Genomic DNA, 26784 nt, shown 5'->3' with positions numbered 1-26784 from the left:
TAAGTAAATAGCGTGACTCTCAAGAACACCAACAGCGTCTTTGTGTTTCGCATCGTACAGCCGCTATCTTGCCACTGGTCGAGAAGTTGGCGCTGCTCACATGTGAACATATAGGAAGACGATGAACATAGGTGATCACGCCGGAACCGATATGGTACCGTGCAATTTATAATCTCCAATCTTACTGAATTATTGTGTACAAAGGCATAACGTGCAAACCAAAGCGACGACAATGACAAATGTTATCCGGGAACGTGGCGTTTCCGAAGCCTCACAAATTGCACGTAGGTGTCATTCACGAGACTCGTCTTTGTGTGGGCTTCCCAAGGTGTTACGCGGGGACAACATAGGGTGCTGTGGCACTAGTACCAATCGCCATAACTGTCACCAGATGTTACGCGAGGACAACATAGGGTGGTGTGGCACTAGTACCAATCGCTATTACTGTCAAGTAAAAATGCTTTCACGCACTTTCCTGTCTGCCCAGATCACCTACGTGAACAGAAACTGGTTTCTGTAATGAATTATATCATGCCAGATCTTTTACTTGTCAGGTTGTGTTAGGCCTTTCGCTCTGTGCCAACAGTGCATCTGTGTAAGTAAAAGTGGTCACAACCTCCGCACAAAGGTTGTTGGATTGAGTACATGGCTATATTAAGGAGCGAGTTTGACGAGGCTGCATGAACTCACATTACCCATATACCAGGGGCATTTATTCTTACTCCCACTGCTCGCTCCCATTCCTCGGCGAATAAAGTAACAGGCAAAATTAGGCTATCACTCAGGCTGACCTCTCCGCCTTTCTGTAAGCAAAACCCTTTTTCTTTTTAGGACCTCAGCAGTTGTGAAGCTACTCGGAATAATATTGCCTGTTTCAGCGGAAGGATATGTTTCTCTCAACTGCAGGCACCACACAATATTTTATGCATCTAATTTTTTTCGGAACAACCGTACAAAAAGTGAGAACAAATAGTGGAAATTAGACAGATTTTCGGTGAAAAGTATCCCGAGGTAATTCCTTGCAGCCGCCGAATATCATCGAAGGGAATTTTTCTTTTCAACAATGTGCTCCGATGTGATTGTTTAAAAATAAAACATAATAAAAATATTCACTACAAACTTCAAGGTGGGCACTTTTTCTTTCTTTTCCTTATTGTACAATAAAAAAAGCCAACTGTGGTGCAATGCGTTTGGAAAAAGAGAATTTCAAGAAGTGAAAAAAGTAGCTGATGTTCCAAGTCATGCGTAGTTTCCGAAGTAGGCGGCTCTGACGCAATGGCACATAAGTCGGTAACTTCAGTAAAGCTGTGTAGAAAAGCGATGGCAGTGTCTTTTGCGACACGCTGAATTTCATTTCCGAAATTACTGAGCAGAAGGTTGGCAAGCCCACCACGTAAGCGAATAATGCCTCGAGCTATGTAAATACCTTTCTTTAGCAGCAGCTCGACATTGCCATCCTCTATTCCTTTAGAGTCGACGAATGCATCATTCCTAACGCCAACCAGGACGCTGCATCGTGGTGGCACGGTTACGTCGCCGTCGATAACACGCAACGCAGAACTTCCCGTCTCCTTGTCTATGGCCAGCTTTTTCGAAAAAGAAATACTAGAATTCTGCAGGTTTATTATGACGCCGTTATCTAGCAGGAAATCCATTCCGATTATTATGTATCTCGAGCATTCTTGCAGAACTAGGAAATCAGCGACATAAGTGGCACCCTAAATGCCGATCCTGGCGGTGCATCTTCCCAGAGGTGTTATCAGATGGCCCCCAGCCGTGCGTATTTTTGGTCCACTCCAAGGCGTCAAAACTTTCTTCAAATCGTTTGCAATTGCATAGCTTACGACTGAATAATCGGCACCGGTATTAGCCAATACGTTAAATTTCCACCCGTCCATAGTAACACGCAAGTCTGAAGAAATGTTTTCTTTACTTATATTCGTCGTCTATTTCTGCTCGTCGCTGCTTCGCTGGGGCCTTGACGGAGGATCTTTGCTCTGTCGGACATCAGCGGCCTTGCCTCCCCAGGTCGCTGGCTTGAGTTTTCCTGACGCGGGCTTGTTTACCGATGGTTTCGTGAATTTGGTGGTGAACTTGAACGTCGCGGACTTGGCGATCGATAACGATTTGGTGCTGGTGACCTTGGCTGGTGCTGGAAGCTAGCGGCTGGAGATCCGTGCCTTGAAGGTACTCCTCTATTTTTATAGGCCTTTCACCATTACGCGGGCATGGAGCATACACAGAAAACCCACGCAGACCGACCCTTCGGTATGGACAGTGTCGGTAAAGATGTCCAGCTTCTCCGCAGTGAAAACAGAGCGGTGTCCTGTCAGGTGTGCACCACACATCGTTTTTCCGTGGTCTCTGCTCTCCAAGAAAAGGTGGGCTGGTCGAAGCTGACTGGCGGGCACCGGGAGTCGCGAACGAGGCATTGTGGACGGCAGGTTGGCGTAAAGCGTCTGCGTACGTTGATACATGGCGTTCCTGCGGGGGTTGTTGAAGTCGAAGAGGTTGCACTGCTGGTTCCGGCTGAAGAATGGCGTGCCGAACTTCATCATGGATGACGGATGTGAGAGATGAAACTGTCGGCAATACTTGCGGTTGGAGAATGTTACGAAGCTCCTCTTTGACGATGGAACGCACCAGCTCCCTCAGCGTCTCGTTGCTGCTTTCTCGCTTCACCAAAAGGACGCCCATGGGCTCACTAGCGGCATCCCAATTGTAGTGACGGGCACGCTGCTGCAGTGCTTTTTCTATGGTCGTGGCTTCTGTGCGGAATTCGGCAACGGTGCGAGGAGGATTGTGAACCAGGCCTGCAAATAAGTCCTGTTTGACTCCACGCATCAAGTGGCGCACTTTCTTTTCTACGGTCATGTTCGGATCGGCTCGTTTGAAGATGCGGGACATGTTCTTGATATACATGCTGACACTCTCGTTCATGCGTTGGTTTCTTGATTGAAGGGCATTTTCTGCCCTTTCCCGGCGATCCTTGCTGCATACGCAGCAAGCAACTGCTACCGAAAGTCTTCCCACGTCGCTAGTGCCCCTTCGTGGTTTTCAAACCATATTCTCGCTCCATCCTCCAACGCAACATACACGCGGCCCAATTTCCTCGTCGCATCCCAGGCACTGGTCCTTGCTACCCGCTAGAAATGCTCCAGCCAGTCTTCCACATCTTTGTGTGCGTCACCCTGGAATGGTTCAGGTAAGCACGGGGTAGACACGATGAGCTCAGATGTTGAAGCTGGATTGGCCATTTCTCTGAAATTGCCGGTTACCGCAGCCCGTGTTGCTGGGGTAGTGAGGAGTGGTCCGAATTCAGGTGACTTACTTCAAAGGCGGCGACTTGAACACTGGTGTACTGGAGTAAGTTCACCAGGCACCAATCGCTGGGGGTCAGGGCTTCTTTCTCTTGCGCCAAGGGGGCTTCCAATCATACCCAGCACCTCCACCAGAATGTCACGTAATACAAGAGGGGGGACACACACAATGATTTATTGAGGGCGAACTTGTGCCCAGAAAAGTAGCTATGTCACAAAGACGAGTCTGCTAAAAGCGTTCCGCCTACGTGTCCCTTTCGGAACAACTCCTCCGTCAGTCTTCCCGGCTCGTGCTCCTCCGCCCGAGGCCTGAGCTGCTCTGCTCAAGATGCGTGAGCAGGCGCGAGACACAGTAGACGCCCACACAGCGTCTCGTTGGTTGCGAGGCACCGCAGACGCCCACATAGCAGCTCGTTGGTTACGAGGCACTGTAGACGCTCACATAGCGTCTCGTTAGTTGCGAGGCACTGTAGACGCTCACATAGCGTTCCGTTGGTCCTCTTTGTAAAATAATTAGTAGGAGCAATCTCTGTGGCAATATTACATAGTGGATAAATGCATGATGTATGCAGAATAGTTGTGTAATACACATACACACTTAGTTACGTATACATACACAAGTATACAAAATTTTTGCTGTTAAATATTGTACAAAAAATACTTCAGTAAAAATGAGCAATTAGTTGGTGCTGGATTGTGTCAGGGTTGGACAATGCAGCTATGTTGTCTGGCAGGATATTCCATAATGTAATGACTCGAGGGAGCGCTGATGAGTTGAATGTTAATGTATGAACATATATGCATGTAACACTCAAGTTATTATGTTACCGTTCGGATATTCGGGATGAGACATCTAGATGAAATGAACATGACCTGTCAGAGGGGACATACCTGTGGAATAATGTTAGTAAAGCTCTGCCATGGGGCATTGTTAAGGACTGTAGACCAAGATCATTTCTAATTCGTGTGACACTGCTGTGGTAACTGTATATTCGGGATATGAACCGTGCTGCCCCATTGTGGACAGATTCTGGTGCGTTGACCATGTTACTTTGATATGATGAATAAATGAAAGATGCGAACTTAAGTTGTGGGCGAACAAATGTGAGGTAAGCTAGTTAACAAATACTAGCGGGTGAATTTCTTAGGTTCCGTCGTATGTAACCAGATGACTTTGAAGCATTAGAGCAAACCGAAGAAATATAAAAGGACTATGACAGATCTGAGGAAATATGAACACCAAGATACTTGTAATGTGACACTTGTGTTAGTAAGTCGTCTTGAATGCGCTACGTATAATGATAATTGTAATGTTTACGGCCGAATGGAACTACCTAAAATTTTGATGTGTTATGCGTCATTAGCCAAGTGTTGCACTACTCGTTAATAAGATTGAGATCACACTGGAGTGCCTAGTTGTCAGTAGCTGATGTAATGGGGCGGTATATATTACAATCATTCACAAATATTCTCATGCTTGAAGAAATGTTATTGGTTAAATCATTTATGTAAATCAGAAATAACAATGGACCCAAGACGCTGCCCTGCGGTACACCAGAGGTAACTGGGGAAAGGTTAGAAGAGAGATTGTTAACAAGTATGAATTGTTGGTGGTTATAAAGAAAGTTACGTGTCCATGATAACGGTAATGAGTCTAAATGAAGTGAGGACAATTTAAAATTCAACCGGCAATGAGCTACTCGGTCAAAGTCTTTGGTGAAATCCATGAATACGCAGTCTGTCTGTAGGTCATTATTACTGCCAAAATGCAAGTCAGTCGTCAGTTTCAATAGTTTTGTTTCACAGCAGTGACTTTTTCTGAACCCATGTTGATTATAGTAAAAAAACCTATTATACTCTAGATGATTAAAATATGAGATGCAATATTGTGCTCTAGCAATTTACAACATATACATGTGAGAGTTATTTGACGGTAGTTTTGCACTGTGCTTGTGCTTCCACTTTTAAGTATCGGTACAAATTTTGCAATTTCGCACTTAGAGCGTAGAGTTATTTTTGTTAGGAACTGCTCAAAAATGTAACGCAAAAATTATGAGGACACGGTAATGGTATATTTTAATAATTTAGAACTTATTCATTCAAGACTTACAGAAGTGGATAACTAAGAGTCATTAATGGGACTCGTGTACCTTCCTTGGTTATTTCAGTGGATGTCATATAATTAAAATTACATTTGCAAACGTCGTAGAAAGTAGGATATTCTTCGAAAGTAAGTACTCATGAGAAGTAAATGTTGAATGTTTCAGGGTACCCATTGTCTAGTATAAGATAATTGTTACAATTTGAAGAAGATGAACTAGGGTCACGATCAGGGCACATCTGCTTCCAAAATTCTTTGGATTAATTTTCAATGACATGAGGAGGTCATGCACAAAATATTTATTTTTCGCAACAGATAAGACGGTGCACTAGGCTTCTAAACACCTTTGAAGTTTATTCCATGCAAGATGGGTGCCCGCACGCATTGCGTTCTGCTATAAACGTTTTTTCTTGTATCCTAAATGTTTAAGTCTTCTAGTAAACCAAGGGTTAGATTTGTCTTTAGCTATTGCAACCCTAGGGACACAATGGTGAACCAATGATGATACCTTGTCTCGAAAAAGAGCCCAGTTTTCTTCTATGCATTCGTCGTCAAGCTAAGGCAAATATGTATGGAAAAATAAATTTTCAAGCTCTGTGTTTACAACTGGGAAGTTATCTTTGTTGTAATCATAAATGGTCATAGTCACATATCCAAAAAAATAAACTGGAACACCTAAGGCTATTTGAAGCAAGTGGTGATAGCTGAAACTTTCCTAATGACTTATTTTTGTTATTGTTTTTTGCGCTGTTGTCAGTACTAAATATAGTATGTTAGCATTTCCGATGGAGGCGGAAATGTTGTAGGCCCGTGTGCTCAGATTTGGGCGCACGTTAAAGAACCCCAGGTGGTCGAAATTTCCGGAGCCCTCGACTATGGCGTCTCTCATAATCATATGGTGGTTTTGGGACGTTAAACCCCACATATCAATCAATCAATATAGTATGTTAGTATCATGGGTCAGCTGGTTTACAATTTCAAACACATTGTAATAAATTGTCAGGTTACAGAAGTATGTGGAGATATGACAGGATGATGATAGCTGACGCCAGTTAAATAAAGGATAATAAAGTCTATAATAATATAGATGCTACCAGTGGCACACAGTTCGATTGCCTTATTAATACTTGTGCACAGTTCATTGACGGAAAATAACCAGAATCAGGCTGGCGGCAACAGACGCTTATAGTACCTAATGGATGATATTAGACATGATACCCAAATTATTTAGAGATTAGAATCGGTTTTGATTTCGTATGACGTCCCTGCCTTTTTTTCCCTGTCGAACTTATCTTATAAGCATTGCGTTCATCACCTTTTTTTTGTTGAATGGGGTTTCCGTAAACGTTTTTCATTATCGAGTATAAACGCTCGACGAGTCCCTTTATTTGTAGTGTATTACGCAAGTCCGTCCGCTGCTTTACCGAAGTTTTCAATGTTGCCTGGACAACAAACACAAAACTGCTTAGTATTTTGCAATCAAAATATTGCCGAAAGCCTTTTTATTGATTTCGGTGAAGCATACTGGCGAGCTAGTTGATGTTTAAATCCCCCTAGAGCTCAAAATTGGGCCAGAGAAAAAAAATAGCGATCCCTTAAACATCGTCTTTAGGATTTGAACGTGATATTGATATTATATTTCTAGTGTGCAATTCAAAAACTTAGTGATTTGAACACTCAAACTTGTTATGCACCTAGTACGTAGGCTTAAGGGTGCTGTAACGTGCGTGCCTTTTGCAGTGGGTGACTGACTTTACACTATGAAGGTTATATAATAATCTCATATACTAATGGCCTATGAGAATGAACGCTTGTCTAGCGCGGATTATTACGGCAATTTTTCATGTTGTATTTTAAGGACTGTATACAGAATGTGTGTGTTTGTAAAGAACAAAAGTTACTTTCACTGCATATTCAAGCAGAGAAAGATGTTTTCACTGTACTCAAAAGCAGTGGCGTGATTGTATGGTTGAACCCTCACTTGCCACGCAAAACACTTAGGTTGAATCTCTACTCAGAACCATAATTTCTTATTATTTGCTTAATCTGCATTTTTCTCTAAATTTAGGTCAGTCAACGATGATTTTTTGCTAACAAACGACAGTGACGCCGGAATTTCTGCGAAACATGCCCTTTAGCGGTATGACGTTAAAATATGCAAAAAAAGTTCCCTTTGTGAGATCAAAACGCTGGGAGGTACAGTTTGGAGGAAAGTCAGTATAGGCAGTCGGTACATTTATTCTGTGCCTGGGACGTATTGCAGTACTTTTTGTTTCCCGTATAGCTGCTCACATGTTCCGATATGTCAATTGTAGTCAAATTCCCGTTGGGTTGACCTCTTTTTTAGTGTGTCTCACTTACGATAGCTATTATGAGATCAAAACAAAAGCCCACTCTGTTGGCGCAGTTGTCTGCGGCCACCACCAGTGTCCATAACCGCTATCACCATAATTGAGAATAAACATCACACAAATGTGAAACTTCTGCGAAAGCTACAAGAGTGGCCTTTCTAAAACTCGCTGTAAGCTCTCTTGGGCCAACTATTACAAGTAAACTTGCAAAGTCTCTGGCTCTGCAAAGTCTCTGGCGCCGGGACCCTCGTCTTGCAAAGTATCAGGCTCTGGGACCCTCGTCTGTATATCCTAGATGTTGAACCGTGTTTTTGGAAATAATAAAACATGAAAATTTGAAAACTTGAAGGTATGCACTGTACGAGTCAGTCGGTCAGTCGGTCGGTCAAGGGCGAGCAAGTTGTGGCGTTCCGCACAATGGTGACGCTATGCCATAAGGCAATAATAAATTTTGTAAAGTAGGGTAGCACTTGTTATATTATTATTCATTGCTCTGTGGAGAATTGAGGTACCCGGTACACATATTCAATATTTGGTGCACTTTGTTCTGTGGGCCTGTAGTTCATGACGATGAACAATGATGGATGAACTATTTGTGGAACCGTTTGTGATAGTTTAGAAGCGTTCCACGACACAAGCGATGAGCAATTCAGATTGTATGACACCCACTTCTTGTTGCACTTTTCTACCACATTATGCTACATATGTTAACCTGATTTTCTGCTCGACATGATGCCTCTATAGTGTCATTTTGCGAAGGAGTTTAATGCACCACCGTGGCTTTGAGGTCAAATACTCGACTGCCACGCATGTGACCCGGGTTGTATTATACCACCAAATAAATGCGGCTGTCATGATCGGAGGGCCAAACTCAATGAATCGATCAATCAATCAATTTGACTATCTGAAAAACGCCAAGCAGCAAACATCTAAAAGCCGAATCATCGACCTTAGCAGGCCGTGCGCTTACGGCCAAGCCAGTTCAGTGGCCATTTTGTACGTAAGATAGTTCTCAGTAGTAAACACATGGAAAATGCTGGGCGCGTCCATTTAATGTGGACCTTCACGCCGCCGTGTTGAACAGATTGCTGTAAACACATGCACGCACACACACACATTCACACACGCACACACACTGAGAGACACGCACGCGCCTCGCGAACAAGATTTGGTTTTGGTTATAACCACAAGACCCAAGCTCCGTGGGAAGTTTAACAAGGTCATTTCATTCATGACAACCATGTCATTAGGCTAGGGGTGTTTTATGAAGACATGTGCTGACTTTACTGCAAGACAATGGAGTATAAAATTGGGGCGTGGGAATATTGGGGGGTCATATTCAGGAAAAACTCCCATTCCGGCTAATTTTCACACGAAAGTGGCGGGGTCCGCCACGGCTCCGCTAACGTACATCCGTCAAGGAAGTGACATTCAATAATATATACTGGAAGATCGCAAAGAAGAAACAATGACCGCATATTCAAAAAGTGCATAATGATGAGTAGGGTGAAGCATCCATCAGTGCTTCCACGCTTTCATTCGTCTGTTCGTGCGATCGTCCGTGTGTCCATTCGTGCGTCCGTCCACCTGTGCGTCCATCCATAAACCTTTGTGTCCGTCCGTCTATCCACGCGTCTGCCTCTCCGTGCATCTATCCGTGCCTCCGTTCGTGCGTCGTTTCATGTATCTATCTGTCCGTGCGTTCTTCTGTCCATCCGCCCGTGCATTCGTCCGTCCAGCGTACGTCCATTCGTACACCTGTCTGTCTCTTCATCCGTGCATCTGTCCATCCGTCCGTCCATCTAGTGAACACTCCAAGCACCACGATCTCGCATCTTTTCATACTATAATCGTCATATAGAAGTACCACCATCCAGCGGACATTCCGAGGACTAAAGGAGAGGTGTTACGGCCGGACTATATGAGCGGCACGCACGAACTTTCTTACGGCCTGTGCTTCCTGTTTAGTTCCCACAGTTCCCCGCCTCTATAGTTGATGGCACTGCGGCCCCACCCTCGCCAAACCTCGCTAAAACCAAGAAGGTTATGCCCAGCGAGCTTAACGTGGCAGATATTGCTCAAAGTGCGTCCTTCATGTACTAGTTTTGTGTAGTAAGTATCAAATGAAAGGCAAGCTCCGCCGTGGTGCTCTAGTGGCTAAGGTACTCGCTGCTGACCTGCAGGTGACGGGATTGAATCCCCACTGCGGTGGCTGAATTTTAGATGGAGACAAAAATAATTTATGCACATGTGCTCAGATTTGGGTGCACGTTAAAGAACCCCAGGTGGTCAAAATTCACAGAGCCCTTCACTACGGCGTCTCTCATATTCATATGGTGGTTTTGGGACGTTAAACCCCACATATGAATCAAATCAAATTCACGGCAAGTTTTATTGAAGATTAAGTCACCGGTACTCGCCTCTGTAGGTTATTTTATGAGAAACAACTATCTTTTTATTTGTGATTAACGTGTGCGTGTTCCCTCCTCAGTTCGAATGAGTGAGCACGTCCTCTAGCCCGACTTTGGAGGAGGCTACGTACAACTATGACGCACACCTGCTACATACATCGCGGACGCACGACCCACGGCCTAAAAGACCACTAACCAGGTTTCACAATTTTGTGCTGACAAGAGCAATGGCTAGATAAGGCTTTCACGGTCACGTCTGTCGAAATTTGTTATGCTACGTGCCATGGAAATGGGTCAAATTTCAAGATGACTACTGCTCGCTCTTTCTTTTGCAGGCGCCACCCAGAGAATGAGCGCATGATGTGCGCGTATGAATGGTCCTACGTACACGGCAATGCAGTGACGTTGGTCCTCTACGTAGACGTCTATGATCTTACGTTTTGAAAAGTGGCACGTGATATGTCAAAACTTATTTAACACGACATCCGTATATAATGTATTTGCATGCTTGAAGACATTATTAAATCTCTAGATCAATAATGAGACGCAATGGGGAATGTGAGCGTTATTTTTCCCATTTTTTCCCGTGAACTGCAACGAGATGCGGGGCTAATTTGCCGGCGTTTCACATGCGTTTGTGTCTCAGCGGTCAGCACACCGGGCAGACGACAGCCGTGGGACGCTCCCACGCGTTCGCGCACTCATTGTACTGATCTTTTCTACCACGTCTGAGCCAGTGTTTCCAAACCATGCCGCAGAAATAGGCAAAAAACCTCAAAACAACGATGGCAAAAAAAAAAGCCGCTCGCGTGCACGGGGATTGGGCTTGTTCGAACACGTCATGTGCACATGACCTCATGATCGGATGCAGGAGAAAAAAGGGAAGAGATTAGGCTTGCGAAGGCTACGCGGAGCAGCGACAAAGGTTTCGCGCTCATTTCCTGTCATCCTCGTTTCGCGTCGCTTCAAAAAAAAAGAACAATTTTCTCAGCTCGAAATGAACCGATTCAAAAATGTTTTGTGGCAAAATGTTCCTCATCGGACACACAACAACTTTCACGGCCTAACTAAAATTTGGTATGCGACATGGTGAGTGTCCCTCATTTTGCCCCTAAAAACCACAACGCACGCATCTGCAACGCACAATTGAACCAGCAACCTCTTGATTCTGAGCGCTCGGCACTAATCACCGCGCCACGAAGCGCATGTTTTCTTGAATGCGAATGGCAAGCCATTTATATACACCATACACGATTTCGCTGTCCTGAGAGCTCCGAAACGTTAGCGTGATTTTGTTATCAGTGGCGATATGGCGTGACGGGTTCACATTGAGTGCGCTCTAAAGCTTGCCGCTTTCATTAAGCGCCGCCTCTACAAAGCGTGGTCTCTCCTACGCATGCGCTTATATGACTGGTAATTCGGGAGCGGGCGAACGTAATTTCGCACGCTGCTGTGGCCGTGTTTACGAAAGAAATTAGCGATGCTGACACACAGCGCAAGAATTGTGAGAGTTATTTGCGCCTGTCCTGTGTATGCTTGTGCACTCATTAGTATGTCTTTCTTTCTGTTTGAGCAGCGCGCTTTAGGTTTTGAGCTGTGACAGTTGGTACCCCGCACTACTGCTTCGTATGCTACTTTCTGCATGCTTATTGCTTGAGGTGAGCGCTTCACGTTTGTACTGCTTGCCGTTTGCAACGTGGATTTTCGATTTGTTGGTTTTGCTGAAGCAGTGTACAATAGGTTCTCAACTACCTCTTTAAACACACATCTCACTTTCGTGTTATACCGATTCCTATAAAGGAGGATACGCCGCATTTTTAAGGGCGAAGCTCCTCACGTCGTGAGTCGTATGTCCCGTGTCGTCGTAGTGGTCGTAGTAGCCAATAGCATTGGATTGCATGTCAATAAAACGGTGTCGCAGCATATCCACAGAGTGATTGATGATGAGTGGGGCGAAGCGTTCGTCAGTCTGTACGTGCTTCTTGCATCTGCCCATCCGTGTGTTCATCTGTGTGTTCGTCTGTCTATGCGTGCGTGCTTCCGTCCGTCCGTGCGTCCTTGCTTCCGTCAACCCGTGCGTGCGTCCGTCCACTTCGCCCCACTCATCATTCACCTCGTGGATATAATGTGATTTGTTTTTCTTACACGTTATCCCTGTTATTTGTATGTCATGCATAAATCATCAGGCGTGTTTCTTCAATCCACGCAACCCAGAACTGCGATTCATCCAATTTTGTCATGGACCTACACTCTTGGAAAAAATAGAGTATTGGGGGAGTAGTTCTATTTCACAACAATTATCGCCATCGCACTTACTAAAAATCGTACTTTTGAAAACAAGCACTGACGGCTTCCCTGACGGAAATGATATATAGTAGTAGTAGTATTTTTATTTACAGTAAGCCGGATACAGAGCTCACTGCAGGGGCAAAAGGCTAAAGGCGAACAGCCTGACAAAGGCCCTTGTCCCTCCGCAGTCCGTGACAGTGCAAAGCTTAGACATCAGCACTGACAAACAATATATATAATCAATGCATTGGTTTCAAGCAACCTGAAATTGTAAACACAAAATTCAAACATAAATAGCATAAGAAGTTTACATAACACATTTTAGGAATTAGAGGTCACTCTCGTTAAAATTCACAACTAAACAATATCAATGAAACAACTCAAAAACATACACAAAATGCATGCGGATACAATGAATTCCGCTGTATACACTCGTATAATTGACATAGAAGTTTATGAAGAATTTAAGCATTTGCAGAGGCATGAGACTCTATTACGTAGTTTCGATAGTGTAGACCGGTGGTTATGAATAAGTTCTTTATTTGTTTCTTGAAAGTCGCACTACTAGCCCTAAAGTTCAATTGATCTGCAAGGGTATTTAAAACCTGAGGTACCTGGTAAGCAATACTTTGTTTTCCAAACTGGGTTCTTGTTCTAGGAGCTCGTTTTTTTTTGTTCTCGCAGACTGTAGTGTGGTCTTCCGGTGCAACTTTCTTCATGTAGCTTAGTCTTTTGTATTAACTGAAGTAATTTAAAATGATATAATTGATCAATTATGAGTATGGAATGTTTAATGAATAGTGGAGCAGTGCGCAAGTCTTGTAGATTCCCCCTGTAATTTTCAAAGCAGCGCAATATTTTCTTTTGTATAGTTATTAACTTATGGTAGCTCCCTTGTGATGTCGTTCCCCAGACTAACATCCCATAACTTACTTTAGAAGGGAAGAGTGCATAGTACATACTTATTTTTAACCTCAATGGGATTAAGTGCATTGTTCTAAAAAAACCAACTATTCGCGCTAATGCGGTGATCAGATGATTTACATGTGTGTTCCAGTTTAATTCCTCCTGAAACCATACACCAAGAAACTTTTGTTTGCTAACATGTGCGATGCAATTTCCTTCGAATTTTACAGCTATGTTACTAATAGGTTTGTTTAAACGTCGGAATATCATATAGGTTGTTTTTTTGCATTCAAGCGAAGTCCATTTTGCCTTAACCAATTTGAAAGATTGCTTAGATAAATATTTACACTGACCTCAAGTGATATTAGATTGTCTGATGAAAAGAAAACATTCGTATCGTCAGCGTACATAATAAGTTCAGGAGAATGAGGTATATCGACAATACCATTTATATAGGCAAGGAACAATAATGGCCCCAGTATAGACCCTTGGGGGACTCCTTGGTTCAACTTTATCTTTGCAGAAATAGTGTTATTCAGTTTTACATATTGATAACGATCTTCTAGGTAACTTTCAAACAGTTGTAGTGCAACTCCACGCACCCCATAACTTGATAATTTATGAATCAATGATTTGAATTGCATGGAGTCAAATGCCTTTTGAAGATCGAGGAAGAGCCCAAGAGTATATTTTTTGTTTTCCATATTTTCGATTATCTTATCTTTGATATACAGTAGAGCTTGTTCTGTTGATTTATTTTTTTGAAAACCATACTGACTTTTTGTTATTATTTGGTGCTTATCAAAAAAGGATGCAAGTCTATCATAAATAACCCCTTCAAATATTTTTGATATTGTTGGAAGCACGGATATAGGTCGATAGTTCGCTAAAGTATTGATATCACCACCTTTATGTACGGCAGTGACTTTTGCTACTTTTAGCTGCTCTGGAAATACACCGTTAGTGAGGGTGAGGTTGATATATAGGCCAAGACATTAGATATCAATGGTGACACCATTTTTAACTCAACAGAACCTATCTCATCAGTCCCTGTTGCAACATTTTTTTTAAGTTTTCTGATTAATCTTTCTACTTCAACCAAATCTGTGGGTGCGAGAAAAATAGAATACGGCAAAGGAAACTTATCAGGAGTTGGAGCATTGTCTCGCTTTTCATCCGTTAAAATAAAGGAACCCGCATTTATGAAATGTTCATTCATGACATTGGCCAACCTTTCACAACTGAAAATCTGACCATTAATTGTTAGGTCCTGTGTTCTATCACAACCCTTATTTCTGTTCGTAAGCCCATTTATGACCTCCCATAGCTTCCTCTGGTCATTGTAAATGCTTTCAAATAATTTTTCATAGTAGTTCTGTTTAGCCTTCCGTATTTCTGAATTTAAAACGTTTCTGTATTTCTTGTCCTCAGCTAAGGCGTTTGTGTTCCGCGAACGTATATGTCACACTGATAATGCGCGCGGTGTCCGCGACCGCGAACTACCGGAACTATGGCGATAGCGCGAGAGAACTACTGGAATTAGATGACGATTATTGCAGAAACATTCCCCGAACACTCCTTTTTTTGTGTGTACACTTTCGACAATAAAAAGAAAGAACCAAAGGTGAGCCTCGCGTTGGCGCTTTGTTATGTCCCGATAATCTCTGGGTAATTCAGCGGACCGTCAGTCCTGCATAGATGAGAGCACAGCTGAAAGGGACCTTATGTACTACACTTGTAAGTAAACCAGTAAATGTGCTAGCATGTCTTAGGAAACAAATATTGGTCGGCTCTTTGACTTTCACTCCCTCATTCATTTTCTTCAAAGCTGCACAAATCTTGACTCTCTTGTAGGTAGGCTTAAAAGCAACATTAACGCAGTATCTGCTTCTTACTTTTTACAGCGAAAGCTATTATGAGATCACTTTTCGGGTCACGCGCAGTTGCATGTTGTCCACCACAGCCACTGCGCTGCCACTGCCGCCGCCGGTGTCCGTAACCTAGCGCCAGTGGCACAGTGGGGCTCGAATCTCAGTCCGCTGGGTTCTACCAGTATTCTACCACTGGGCTTCACCGGTGCTTGTGACTTGCTCTTAAATTTGTCTCAGGCAGGCTTGATGTCGGAAAAGCAATCGCGTTAACAGGACTTATAAAGCGTTTTACAACAGCCAAAGAATAACCAGTCGTCGCACAATGCGAATAGCGTAACAAGTTGGCCGTCCAATGCTCTAACTTATTACAAAAGTTTGTTCTTCTTTCCCTAATAACTGTGGCGCATACGCACTTCAGCCATAATTCCTCCTTATCGTCAGCTATCGCAGGGTCAATTAGTACAAAATTTCTTGCAAGTGTTCAACGGATACTAGGCTTCTCAGAAGAATGACGAAAAATAGCAAAGCGAATGCTGGCCTACTACCCAAACATTTATTATGAATACCCTAGTGGGCACCAAGCTAGTGTGCTTGCAGTAGTTACCCAATGAGTGTTTTGAAAAGGCTTAAATGTCGCTCTTCTCTCTTTCGCTGTGCCTGTGTTGCGCCTACCACGCAGGCCTGACGTCATTTAAATGCGAAGCATTTCTTAGCGAACTTAAACTTTGAACGTATCTATCTATCTATCTATCTATCTATCTATCTATCTATCTATCTATCTATCTATCTATCTATCTATCTATCTATCTATCCGCCTACGACTTTTAGCTCTCCTGGCCGTTTCGATAATGTGATCGCTACCAAACCTGGTGTGGCATAACATGACCGAATGAAGAACATATCTGACTAGTTATAACATGAAAATTATTACAACAATGACAAAAATGTCATGATTTACATTTCATGGTCCTTCAGCTCTAGCCATAGTTTCGTTCACATGGCATGTTGCAAAACTAGTACGGTATGGCATGATTGCTTGGAAAACATAAGCAACAGACCCGAACATGAAAATCATGCCATGCGTGTCATGCAACAACATGACTACATGCCACGCTCATGATGCGCTCGCGGCCGTTTCGCTAGCGTCACATATACCTAATTTGGTATTATAGTACGTTAATGGATGATAAAGGTATGTGACTGGTGCAAACATGATAATCACGAGATGCGTGTCATGTAACAAGAGGACTACATGCCACGCTCATGATGCGCTGGCAGCCGTTTCGCTAGCTTCACTTATACCAAATTGAGTATTACGGGACGTGATTGGATGACGAAGGCATGATATACTGGTGGAAAAATAATAAATATGAGATGCGTGTCATGTAACAACAAGACTACTTGCTAAGCTCATGTTGCGCTCGCGTCCGTTTCGCTAGCTTCCAATGTACCAAACTCGGTATTACGGGACGTGAAGGTACGACATAGGCTAATGACACATCACATCCAAACATGATAATCACGACATGCTTGTCATGTAACAACATGACTACTTGTCACACTGATGATGCTCTTGTGGCCGTTTTGCTAGCTTCACATATACCACATTCAGTATTACGGGACGCAAATAGATGACGAAGGCACGTGACTGGTGTAAACATGATAATTATGAGATGCGTATCATGTTAGAACATAACTACATGCCACAGTCAAGGCGCCAATACATTGCGACGTGACTATGTGCGCGTGCTCGCCGGCGTTCATTTCGTCGCGTCCCGCCGGCGTTGCCACGCTAGGCGCCGGTCCTGCCATATACTCGCAGGCGGGCGCCGCGTTGAAGTTGCTTTGACGCATACGTGTTTCAGTGTGTCCGGCGTCCCTCTGTCACGAAAAAAGGGAGACGCTGTGTTGTCTGGGTAATGCATCGGTGCGAAATGCAGCATGTCGCATTTCGCGCCGGTTGCCGTCGGACTGCGCCGACGGACGGTGGGCACGAATGGCGTGAGATTATAGATTGCTCGCGTTTTGCTACGTAGCGTCGCTGTGCCCAGCGTGCGCGCGCGTCAACGCTACATTGGAGCATATTGGGCCTTCATGATGTGCTCGCGGCTGTTGTTTTGGTAGCTCTGCATATAGCAAATTTGGTGTCACGTGACGTCAATTGATGACGAAATATACGCCTGGTGCAAACATAATAATCCTGACACGCGTGTCATGTAAGAACGTAGCGATATACCACGCTCATAGCGTGCTCGCTGCCGTTTCGCTAGATTCACATACACTAAATTTGGTATCACGTGACGTGAATAGATATCGAAGGCAAACGACACATCCAAACAATATAGCTATGACGCGGAAGTCATGTACGGGATTATTTACCTACACTTCGCAACTTTGTGCTGATTTTAAAGTGACATATCAACATTTCTCATTGGTGCTTCGCATGTCATCGATTCCCACTGTTCGTGAGATCTGCCAGTTTTTTTAGCCTGTGAGATGCGCGATGAACTCATGGTATACCTACAGCACGTTTACTTCTATCGCTTTGTGCAATCATGCTCAGACTTCCCATAACGAACTCGTGTAAACGTTCAGCGTTCAGTGTGTCCATGTTCGTACGCCCTATTCCTTTTAGAATGAATATGTACCAACTTGCTCGACTCCAAAATTCTGTACAGAAACGGCTGTAGCGTACCAATGCTGGCACGCTGCAGCATTTCTGAATTCAAGAATGTAGTTTCTGTACTTTTTTCACGTGGATATTTTTCTTACTCTCTTTGTTGACTATGCCCCACATCCGTGCTCTTTGTTCATGTCTTAATAATTTACTAACCTACCGAGTTATCTGAACTTCAGCAATCCGCCCTGCTAACAGACGCTTGCAGCGTAGACGTCACGAGGATAACAAATATTCTCTCACGCAGCAGCGAAGACTGCCAGAGGCAGCTGAGCACCGAAATCTGACTGCCTGTTCACAGATAAAAACTTTCATTTTGGAGGGAACACATTGTTGTTTAGAAAGGAAGGAAGCAACAAAAGGAAGAAGGCAGGGAGGTGAACCAGAAAGAAATCCGGTTGGCTACCCTACACAGGAGGATAGGAAGGGAACAAGAAAAAAGGAGAAAAAGGGAAGAGAAAAAAAAGAAAATTGGAGAGACTTACAGTAATTTCACTGCAGCGTGTATTACTCTACCGCATGTCAGAGGCGTTCACAGAAACCCGTCTTTCTCAAGAAACACAGCAGGCCTTTCGCTGCCTTATGGGATGTCGAGGGATGGGGACGCTGCTGCAGTAGCACGTGCACAGCGAGACGCTGATATTCCAGTCGCCGCATTGCGTTGGCAAGTACTTGTATGTCTGAGGCAGTTTGAAGACTGTGGCACAGCAGGTGTTCGATATTTTCATCCGTGCCGCCAACATCACATGCACGGCACACTGTCCTTCATTCTTATTGACGTGGTATAAGCTTTCGTGAGAGCAACTCCCAGCCAAAGGCTATACTGAAGTGAAGGTTCACGTTGATGTAGGCCTGGTGGAGACCGGAGTCGTAGTGAAGGGTCAAGTTCGTGTAGTCTTGTACGTCGTATGCTTTTGTGTTCCACTCAGTCAGTGTGACACTGCGAGCCAGTTGACAAATCTGCCTCACCGCGCTCGCTCTTGAAAGCGGAATCGAAACGCTGTTTGCTTCTTCATGGGACTTGTGAGCAGCATGATCTGCAGATTCATTTCCGCTTATTCCAAAATACTTACGTAACCACTGAAAGATGATGTCATGGCCTTTTTTGTATTAAGGGGTGGTGAAGTTTACCGACTTTGTTGGTCAACTGGTCGTGGCATTCACGTCGGAGAACTGACTGCAGGCACAGTAACGCTGGTTTGGAGTCAGAAGACACGGCCCATTTATTTAGCCTTTCTTTAGAATTGATGAGTTTCAGTGCACTAGGAAGGTTCTTGAGTTCTATTGTCGTGGACGTCGTCGCATGTGAAGCCTTAAAACGCCAAGTTACCTCTTGGGATGCTATAATCACTGCTTCACCTGAAATGGATGACGTAATCAATCCATCCGTGTAAATGTGCACTTGGTTACTGTAGTTTTGTTCCAGTAGGAATAGACTCAATTGTTATAGGCCATGTGTCGGGAAGTACAATTTTCTCCTCATTCCTGGGATCAGTTAGTTAACTCGCTGTCTTCTCAAGCACCAAGGAGGAAGTAGTGGCTTTGATGCAGGTGCCTACGCCTCAGTAAACGATGAGCGATGCTTGCAGACAGTGACCCCGTAGGTGGTGCGGAGCCTTTCAGCAGGGAGGCTGGCCAGGTGGTGGAAAGGGGTTCTGGTATAATGTCTAAGGTGCATGCGCAGTGTCTCGATAAGAATATGCGTTTCGATTGAGCGATCTTGAGTGATAGCAGTGATTTCAGCCATTGAAGCACTGTGGGGTATTCCAAGGCATATCTCAAACACTTGGGCTTGAATGCTCTGAATTTTGCGCAGGTTGGTCTTGCCGGTGTTAGATATTGCAAGTAAGCTGTACCGAAAGAATCTGTTGACTAGATTTTAAAGTGAGTGGCGGGAGAACTAAAATTACGTGCCACTCATACTGAACCAAAGCGCAATTCAAACACTCATGTTTCTGAATAAGGGAGACCTTGCCTATTTGCACGAGATATGTCCACTGTAAACCTGCGCACAAGTCATTTGTTATTTTCCAGCGCGAGTGTGATATTCACACTTACTTCATCAAATCTACGCTCACTAGGAATTCAAGTAGGTCAAGTCGCCTTCATGACAAATTATATGCAGGATGGACGCTCTGGCTTTAATCTTCCACCGGTTTCTTTTGTTTATTTCCAAATGTTCACTTACAAAATGTTTCACTTCATTGACGACACGTGTTGTGTCACTCAGGCAAATTTTTTTGTCACTCGTTACGGCAACTTTTATAAAAGTAAATTCTCATCTGAAATTCAAGCGAACTAAACTTTATGCCCTCAATTTACACAATCAGAGTTTATTTTCCAACATATAACCAGGTGAATATTGCTATTTGTTTATAGTGGATTCCGACGTGTATCCGCTTTTATGTGGGAACAAAATAAGGGTCCCTAGGGTGACCAAGGAAGCAAGATTGCACAATTGGAGAACGATCGTCGGTGTTCGTTTTGCACACCAAGACTAAGTCGATGCATTATATAGGTGCATGCGTATATTTTTATGTACTTATATGACCGCTCAATTTAAGCGCTTAATTTAAGCGACCCGCTCAATTCAAGCAAGAAACATGAAGCGACTTTCGTTAGTTTTATTGCTTTTAATGTGTGTTTTTCTAGAAAAATCTTGCTTATGATGTTACCTAGTTTGATAAAATGTCTGTAGCTGTTATGATTCTCTTTATTACCGTAAGCACTTATCGTTATGTTTCGTTTACAGGTGGAGACGTTGACTTTCCTATGGATCCTGTTCGCCTGCATTGTCCTCGGCAACAGTGCCGTGCTGGCCGCGCTCCCCAAAGGCCGAAAGTCTCGTATGAACTTCTTCATCATGCACCTCGCCATTGCAGGTAATGTTGATTTCTAACGCTGTGGAAAAGTGATAACTGAGAGCCATTGAGAGTGAACGTATCAGGCCTAAAGAGCTTAAAGTAAAGAGGAATAATATTTTAAGTCTAATAATAAGGACGTCAATCTGAGAGCCAATGAAACGAATGTATCACGCCTAGCGGTACAAAAAATAAAAAATAATACTTTATGTCAGAGTAAGACATCAGTGTTGAGAGCATCGAATGCGTTCATATCGTATACATCCGTGCTTTACAACGAAAAAAAATGAGGTAAACGCATGACAAGACTTGCGTCAGAAGCCTAAAATTCTGGAACGAAAATACCTTAATGTAGTAGCGCCTCAGAATAATTAATCGCAAAGACAGAAATAACAAGCTTGATCAGGAAAATAATTCAGCTCCGGTTCACGGACGCTGATGAAACAGCGAAGTTGATGGCGTTCCCGTCCTTAAGCTAACGCATTCCTGTTTTGCAAGTGTCTCAAGTATCTTGTGTCAGTGCTCTTCAATACGCCCATTTTGTTAGGCTTTAAAGCGGTAGTATAATTTAATGGCATCTCTAACAAACCTTTTACGATGAACCCTTCGCTCCAGATGCTCAGACATTGTGTATCACTGCACTTTATGAAACACTCTTTGTTAATCTTAGAGGTTGCCGCATAGCAACCACGTTTTGGTATAACAATAAACTATCACGTGGCGGTAGTTTGACTATAATACCGCGCTGGCCATTTGTTAAACTAACAGTTGTCTTTTTCCTTAATTGTTCCAGGCGTGTGTAGTACATGATTACCCAATTTATGTGGTACAGACGCGTTTATGATGATGATAGCTATTTGATAGGCCACTCAGTTATATGAGGCATATGCCTTTGTGAAGGCTACTGTTGCTTCCACAATTAAGGGTATTATTGAGAGGTGGGATTTACTCATCGTCTGTGGCGAATACCCCTTTACGACACACACAAGCGTTACCACGGATCACGGACATGATAAGCTTGACGAAAACAGCTTCAAAGTACAAGAACGTGTCAGTGCATTGCGAGAAACAGTAACATGCAAATATGGCCTGATTCATGCCGACAAAAAAATTTGAGTTTGGGCTGTGGCCTTCCACAGCAATGCAAATCCAGCTTTAGTCACCAGGCTGTACACACTCACACACACGAACGCACGCACGGAGCACTTCTGCGGCGTTTCTCTTGGTATCGAAGAAATTCGATGGAGTTAGAAGAGAAAGCATAAAGAAGAGAACAAAAGCGAAAAAATAAAACACAAAAACTCACAGCATACCCACGGAGTGGATGATGATGAGAGGGGCGAAGCGTCAATCCATGCATCTGGTAATGTGTCCTTTCGTCCGCGCATGCATTTATGTATCTGATTGCGTTCGAGTATGCACACAGCGCGCAGGTAACACTGACGAGACGTGAGCTATGGAAGCTGAGCGGAAGCGTTTTCGAAGCGCCCGCCGCTCTGCTCCGTCAATGCCCCACCAACGATCCGCCACGTACGGTGACGATCCAGGAGACTAAGGGAGGCACTTGTTCACGCATTCACGCAAAGCGTGCGCGTGGCAGCCAATCAGACAGTAGCGGCACTTCGGAGAGTATCAGTAGAGTAACGCCATTTAGGAAATGAAACGACAAGTGATCATTCATTTCTTATAGCTTTTTTTCTTTCTCGTCTCTTTGCTCGCACTCACCCATGACTAGTGACTAGGTTAGACTATAAGGAGCTTTGTCCCTAAAAAAACAAATGAATCGTGTGAACGGCCAATATTTATGAAAATTGAACTTCTGGTTATGGTCTCCTCTTGTCTGTTGATTCTCGTCGTGCACAAGGTCACCCGAAGGTTCTGCCCTACGTTTCGGCAATTATGACAACATGCTTAGTACTCAACATTGCAGCGTGTGGGTCTCTATCAAGCTATAGGGTCTTACAGTGTTGTAAAAAATATGGCACTGTTAAACATGCTGAGTTGATTCAGCTGGATACAAAGAGAACAGGGGTGGATAAAAAGGCATACACTAGCGGTATTCCTACAACAACTGTAATAATCGCAGAATCATGTGTCCTAAAGCACCAGCTAAAACCACGTGGACCTCTAACGACGTTCATTGTGTGAGCAGCACTAATGGTCGTTTTCCTGAATTACCTTTGTCCTCGAGGCATCACAAACAATACACTCAACAGCACCCAACTCGCCCAAAGACCACTTCTTCTAGAGCACCGTTATTATTTATTTTCTATTGGGCATTAAGAAGATCGCAATAAGTAAGTGCTCAGTAATCAAAATCACTAAATCAGAACATGAAATTGTATTTGCCTACTCCGCTAAACTGACAGATCAATCAGTGAAGAAGTATCACAAAAGTCACAGGGAGAAGGGAGGGGCATGTACGGGGCGAGTATGATAACATAAGGCCCGAGGCTTGATGCAGCCCTGAATAAGTAGCGTTATGGCTAGACACTGAACTTGAATCTTAAATAAGTTATTTGAAATGTTTTGTAGCAAAACAAACAAGGCCCAAAGCAACGCATGCAGATGTTTAATCAGGGAGGCTCGTGATGGCCTATCTGGCGATGATACCAGGTATGTGAGTATATAAGTTACCGTTGAGTGATTAAAATGAAGTGCTACAACTAAACAACGCTTTGAAAATGTTTCCATTCAGGGCCACCACCTATTGGGCGTCGCGGTTTGAGGAGACGAACAATATATTAATACTAAATAGGAGACACTTTTCAAAAGAAAACTTACTCTAAATAATAAACGAAATGGTGCAGAAAATCATTTGACCTTTTTTAATAGCAGCACATATGATATTTCATTTCAGATCTCGGCGTGGGTCTGGTGAGCGTACTAACAGACATCATCTGGAAAACTACAGTTGACTGGCATGGAGGCAATTTCGGTTGCAAAGCTGTCAAATTTGCTCAGGTGAGACCAAAGAGGAAAACATAAGTCCAACAATACATGCAACCACAAAAAACGATGTTCTTATCAGTAAATAGAAAATGTCAAGGTTTAATGCCAAGTCTGTCAATGTAGCGTCTAAAATACCAGAGTATACAACGCTGACACAACTTCATAATCTTTCTGTTTTCGCTTCCACCATCAATGTTCTAGCATAAAGATACCATTTTGTATTGGTGCATTCCTAAAAATTAGGGGCTTGATGACAAAGGATACAAGAATTCTTAATGTGTTCCACTTGCATTGTAATAAAAGTGGCTCTTCTTAGGAAACGTGTCTTTGGTGAATGGCTTAGAACATATTGCAAGTAATGCGCTGTCAATCCCACTTATGTATCATTGTACTTCGCTCGCCCTTTACCATAGAGTTGTCATTCTATTTATTTTCTTTAGTTCGGCTGTGTCGCATACAATGATATTCTTTAGTTTCAACAAGGTGCTTTAAACTTAGGCTATTTCGTTCATGACATAAATAATAAAGATCTCCTACGCTAGAACATTTTCGCCTCCATCAAAAATGCAGCCGCTGCAGCCGCGATTCGATTGCACGACCTTCGGGTTAGGAGACGAGCGCCATAACAACTGGACAACCGCGGCTGGGCCAACAAACAGTACTCTTCATTCCACTCATGGCAGTGTGAGTCGATGCTCGAAGTAAAAGAGGTAACATATCCTCATGAGGAAAAATCTGTATTGCCGCAAGATCAATGTAAAAGATTGAATTATTGTGAGCTTTCGGTGTGGGAGTGGTTATTCCTGTGTCCATGCTGATAGTGTTTAACTATTTAGTGAAAAGATAGTGTGGGCCAATTTTAAGCTGACCACCGAAGATTAGGATAATAGCTTTATTGTAGCCTAAATTGTTAACATACACATGAACATAGCCTGTGCTGAATCCTTAGCGAATATGGCATCAATAAGCATATAACACTCGTATTTGATATGTACCCGTTCCAAGAATCATAATTGCGGCTGAGAAATACTAAAGTGTGCGTTTTATAGTAATAGGATAGCCTACGTTGGTGCTCAAGCGTATACCACACAGTTCTTGGTAAATGGGTCAGATGGAGCTTGGAGCTTCAGCCATGAACGCGACAAGAGATTGCAGCTCAAACATGTCTGGCTCTAAACCGAAAGCTGAAACTAACTGATTTTATGGGCCAATATTTCACTTCACTGATTCGAGACGGTGACACCGCAACTGTGCGAGGGCGGGAGTGTTTCATATATAAAGCACGTATGCAAACTTTCAGCCGTGATTGTCGGTAGCAGTTCTGAGAATAAAGAAAAAATCGTTGGTAAATCAGGAGGTAGAGGACCAAACTATATCATCACGGACCCTGAGGTTATTGGTTCGACTACAAGGTCATCAAATCAACGAAGGTTTTTTCTCATCTGTGTCATTTGTTTCTGCGCATTTTGAAGTCATCACTTGCGTGACACAAATGACGTCAGAGAAGTCCTCGTAGATGCTAGCCAAAAGCAGTTTCATAATAAAATGCATAAATGCAAATAGCACATTCACTTCGTCCGCTTCTTTTTTCCCCTGTTCGCATTGTCACCAGCATTGTAGCGGTTTCAAGAAAGCGGAAACGCATGGGCTCTACCGGTCTGGCAGCCACAATCCATGGCGCTGCCATGCAATCCAGACGTATAGGCGCCAGTCACGATATCTTCTATTCCGCACTGGACCTTGTTTCGCTTCCTCTGCTGAGCTGTGCGCTGTTGAGGTCCTAACGCATTTCAGTGTCTCCGTTACACGGTGCCCATGCGTTGCCTCTTCAGCCCAGAGCTTGATTCCACATCGGCATGGGTACCACTAGGCTTTGCTATTCTCATTTTAGAAAAGTTGTAAGCCTGCCTGTAATATTTTCTTCTATTCACCCGTATGTATTGATGCTTTTTAATGTCGAGCATTTGTTTTACTCGTGCGTTCATATGCAGCGCGTGCATATACAATTATTCTACCTTTAACAAGACACATACTCTACCAAAGAAATGTATGAACAGCAAACAAAACAGATCTAAATACTCAGGCAACGTCTCTCTTCTGATGGTGCAAGAACACCCACCGAGTGTGTCTACGCATATATTTCAATTCTGTTTTGCTAGCACCGGTCTCATAATAATTTCTGCTATAATGAATAAATGGTTTTAAGCTAGACTTTTCTAACAATGAATTACAAAAATGAAAGAAACATGCCTTCTATATTATGCTTCCTTTCATGCATTGAAACGAGATAATTGTGAGGTATGAGCGGAATGCACAGCAGTCGCACAAACAGTTCGCTGAATTGACTTTTTCGAGCTTTTTTGAAACTCTTGGGGCAACTAATAAAAACACAACTGTATGGCACTTACTGCATCATAAATCATAATAACTTTTCAGTTGTGGGGAAGCGCACACTACACCTCTCATTAATATTTGGATAATCGTAATACCCGCTGTACAGCCAGCTGTAAGGCATCTTGAGGAGCTCGTTGATGCTGTGGTTGACGACGGTAAAGAGTTACGGGTAAATTTTTTAGGGTGGGGGCCTGAAAGCACTCAGCGACATGCTCGTTTCGCAGTTCGCATTGTGTGACGTGTGGTTGTTATGCTACACTTTTAAAACCTTCTACTACACATGGTAACGTGATTCTTTCACCAACATGATGCCTTCATGGGCATGTTGCCAAGCATTTACAAGCACTGACGTGTATTTGTAGTAGAATGCTGGACTACTATGCATAGGACCCGGGTAAGAGTCCTTCTCGAGCGGATGTTTTCTTATTTTGTGCGGCAGTGGTTACGGACACAAGTGTCAGCAGACAACTACGGCTCCAAAATGACCCTTGCATTCTTATAACAACTTAAGCTATGAAAAATATCCTGCTTCTCTTCGCAGTGTTTCTGGGGCACGTGAACAGCATGTGCGAACAGCACCTAAACGTTTGGAACTTCTTTTGTACCAGCACAGGTTTCTGAATATATACGAAAGGCTTTTAGTGTTCACTC

The 26784-nt window shown here is 43.4% G+C and overlaps 1 protein-coding gene across 2 annotated transcripts in view; it reads left to right on the top strand.

Annotated features, from left to right (window-relative positions):
* LOC119186547 (cardioacceleratory peptide receptor-like) overlaps window positions 1–26784 on the top strand; it is a 289051-nt gene that overhangs the window by 247357 nt on the left and 14910 nt on the right. For both annotated transcript variants that reach the window (XM_075869559.1, XM_075869560.1), the window contains exons 2-3: window positions 20679–20808; window positions 23648–23751. In XM_075869559.1, the coding sequence (XP_075725674.1) occupies window positions 20679–20808; window positions 23648–23751 (234 nt within the window). The remainder of the gene's footprint in view (window positions 1–20678; window positions 20809–23647; window positions 23752–26784) is intronic.

This window comes from Rhipicephalus microplus, chromosome 7 (assembly GCF_043290135.1).
Source record: "Rhipicephalus microplus isolate Deutch F79 chromosome 7, USDA_Rmic, whole genome shotgun sequence".
NCBI lineage: Eukaryota > Metazoa > Arthropoda > Arachnida > Ixodida > Ixodidae > Rhipicephalus > Rhipicephalus microplus.
Note: the sequence above shows the minus strand (reverse complement) of the source record. Positions and strands in the feature narration are given on the sequence as shown.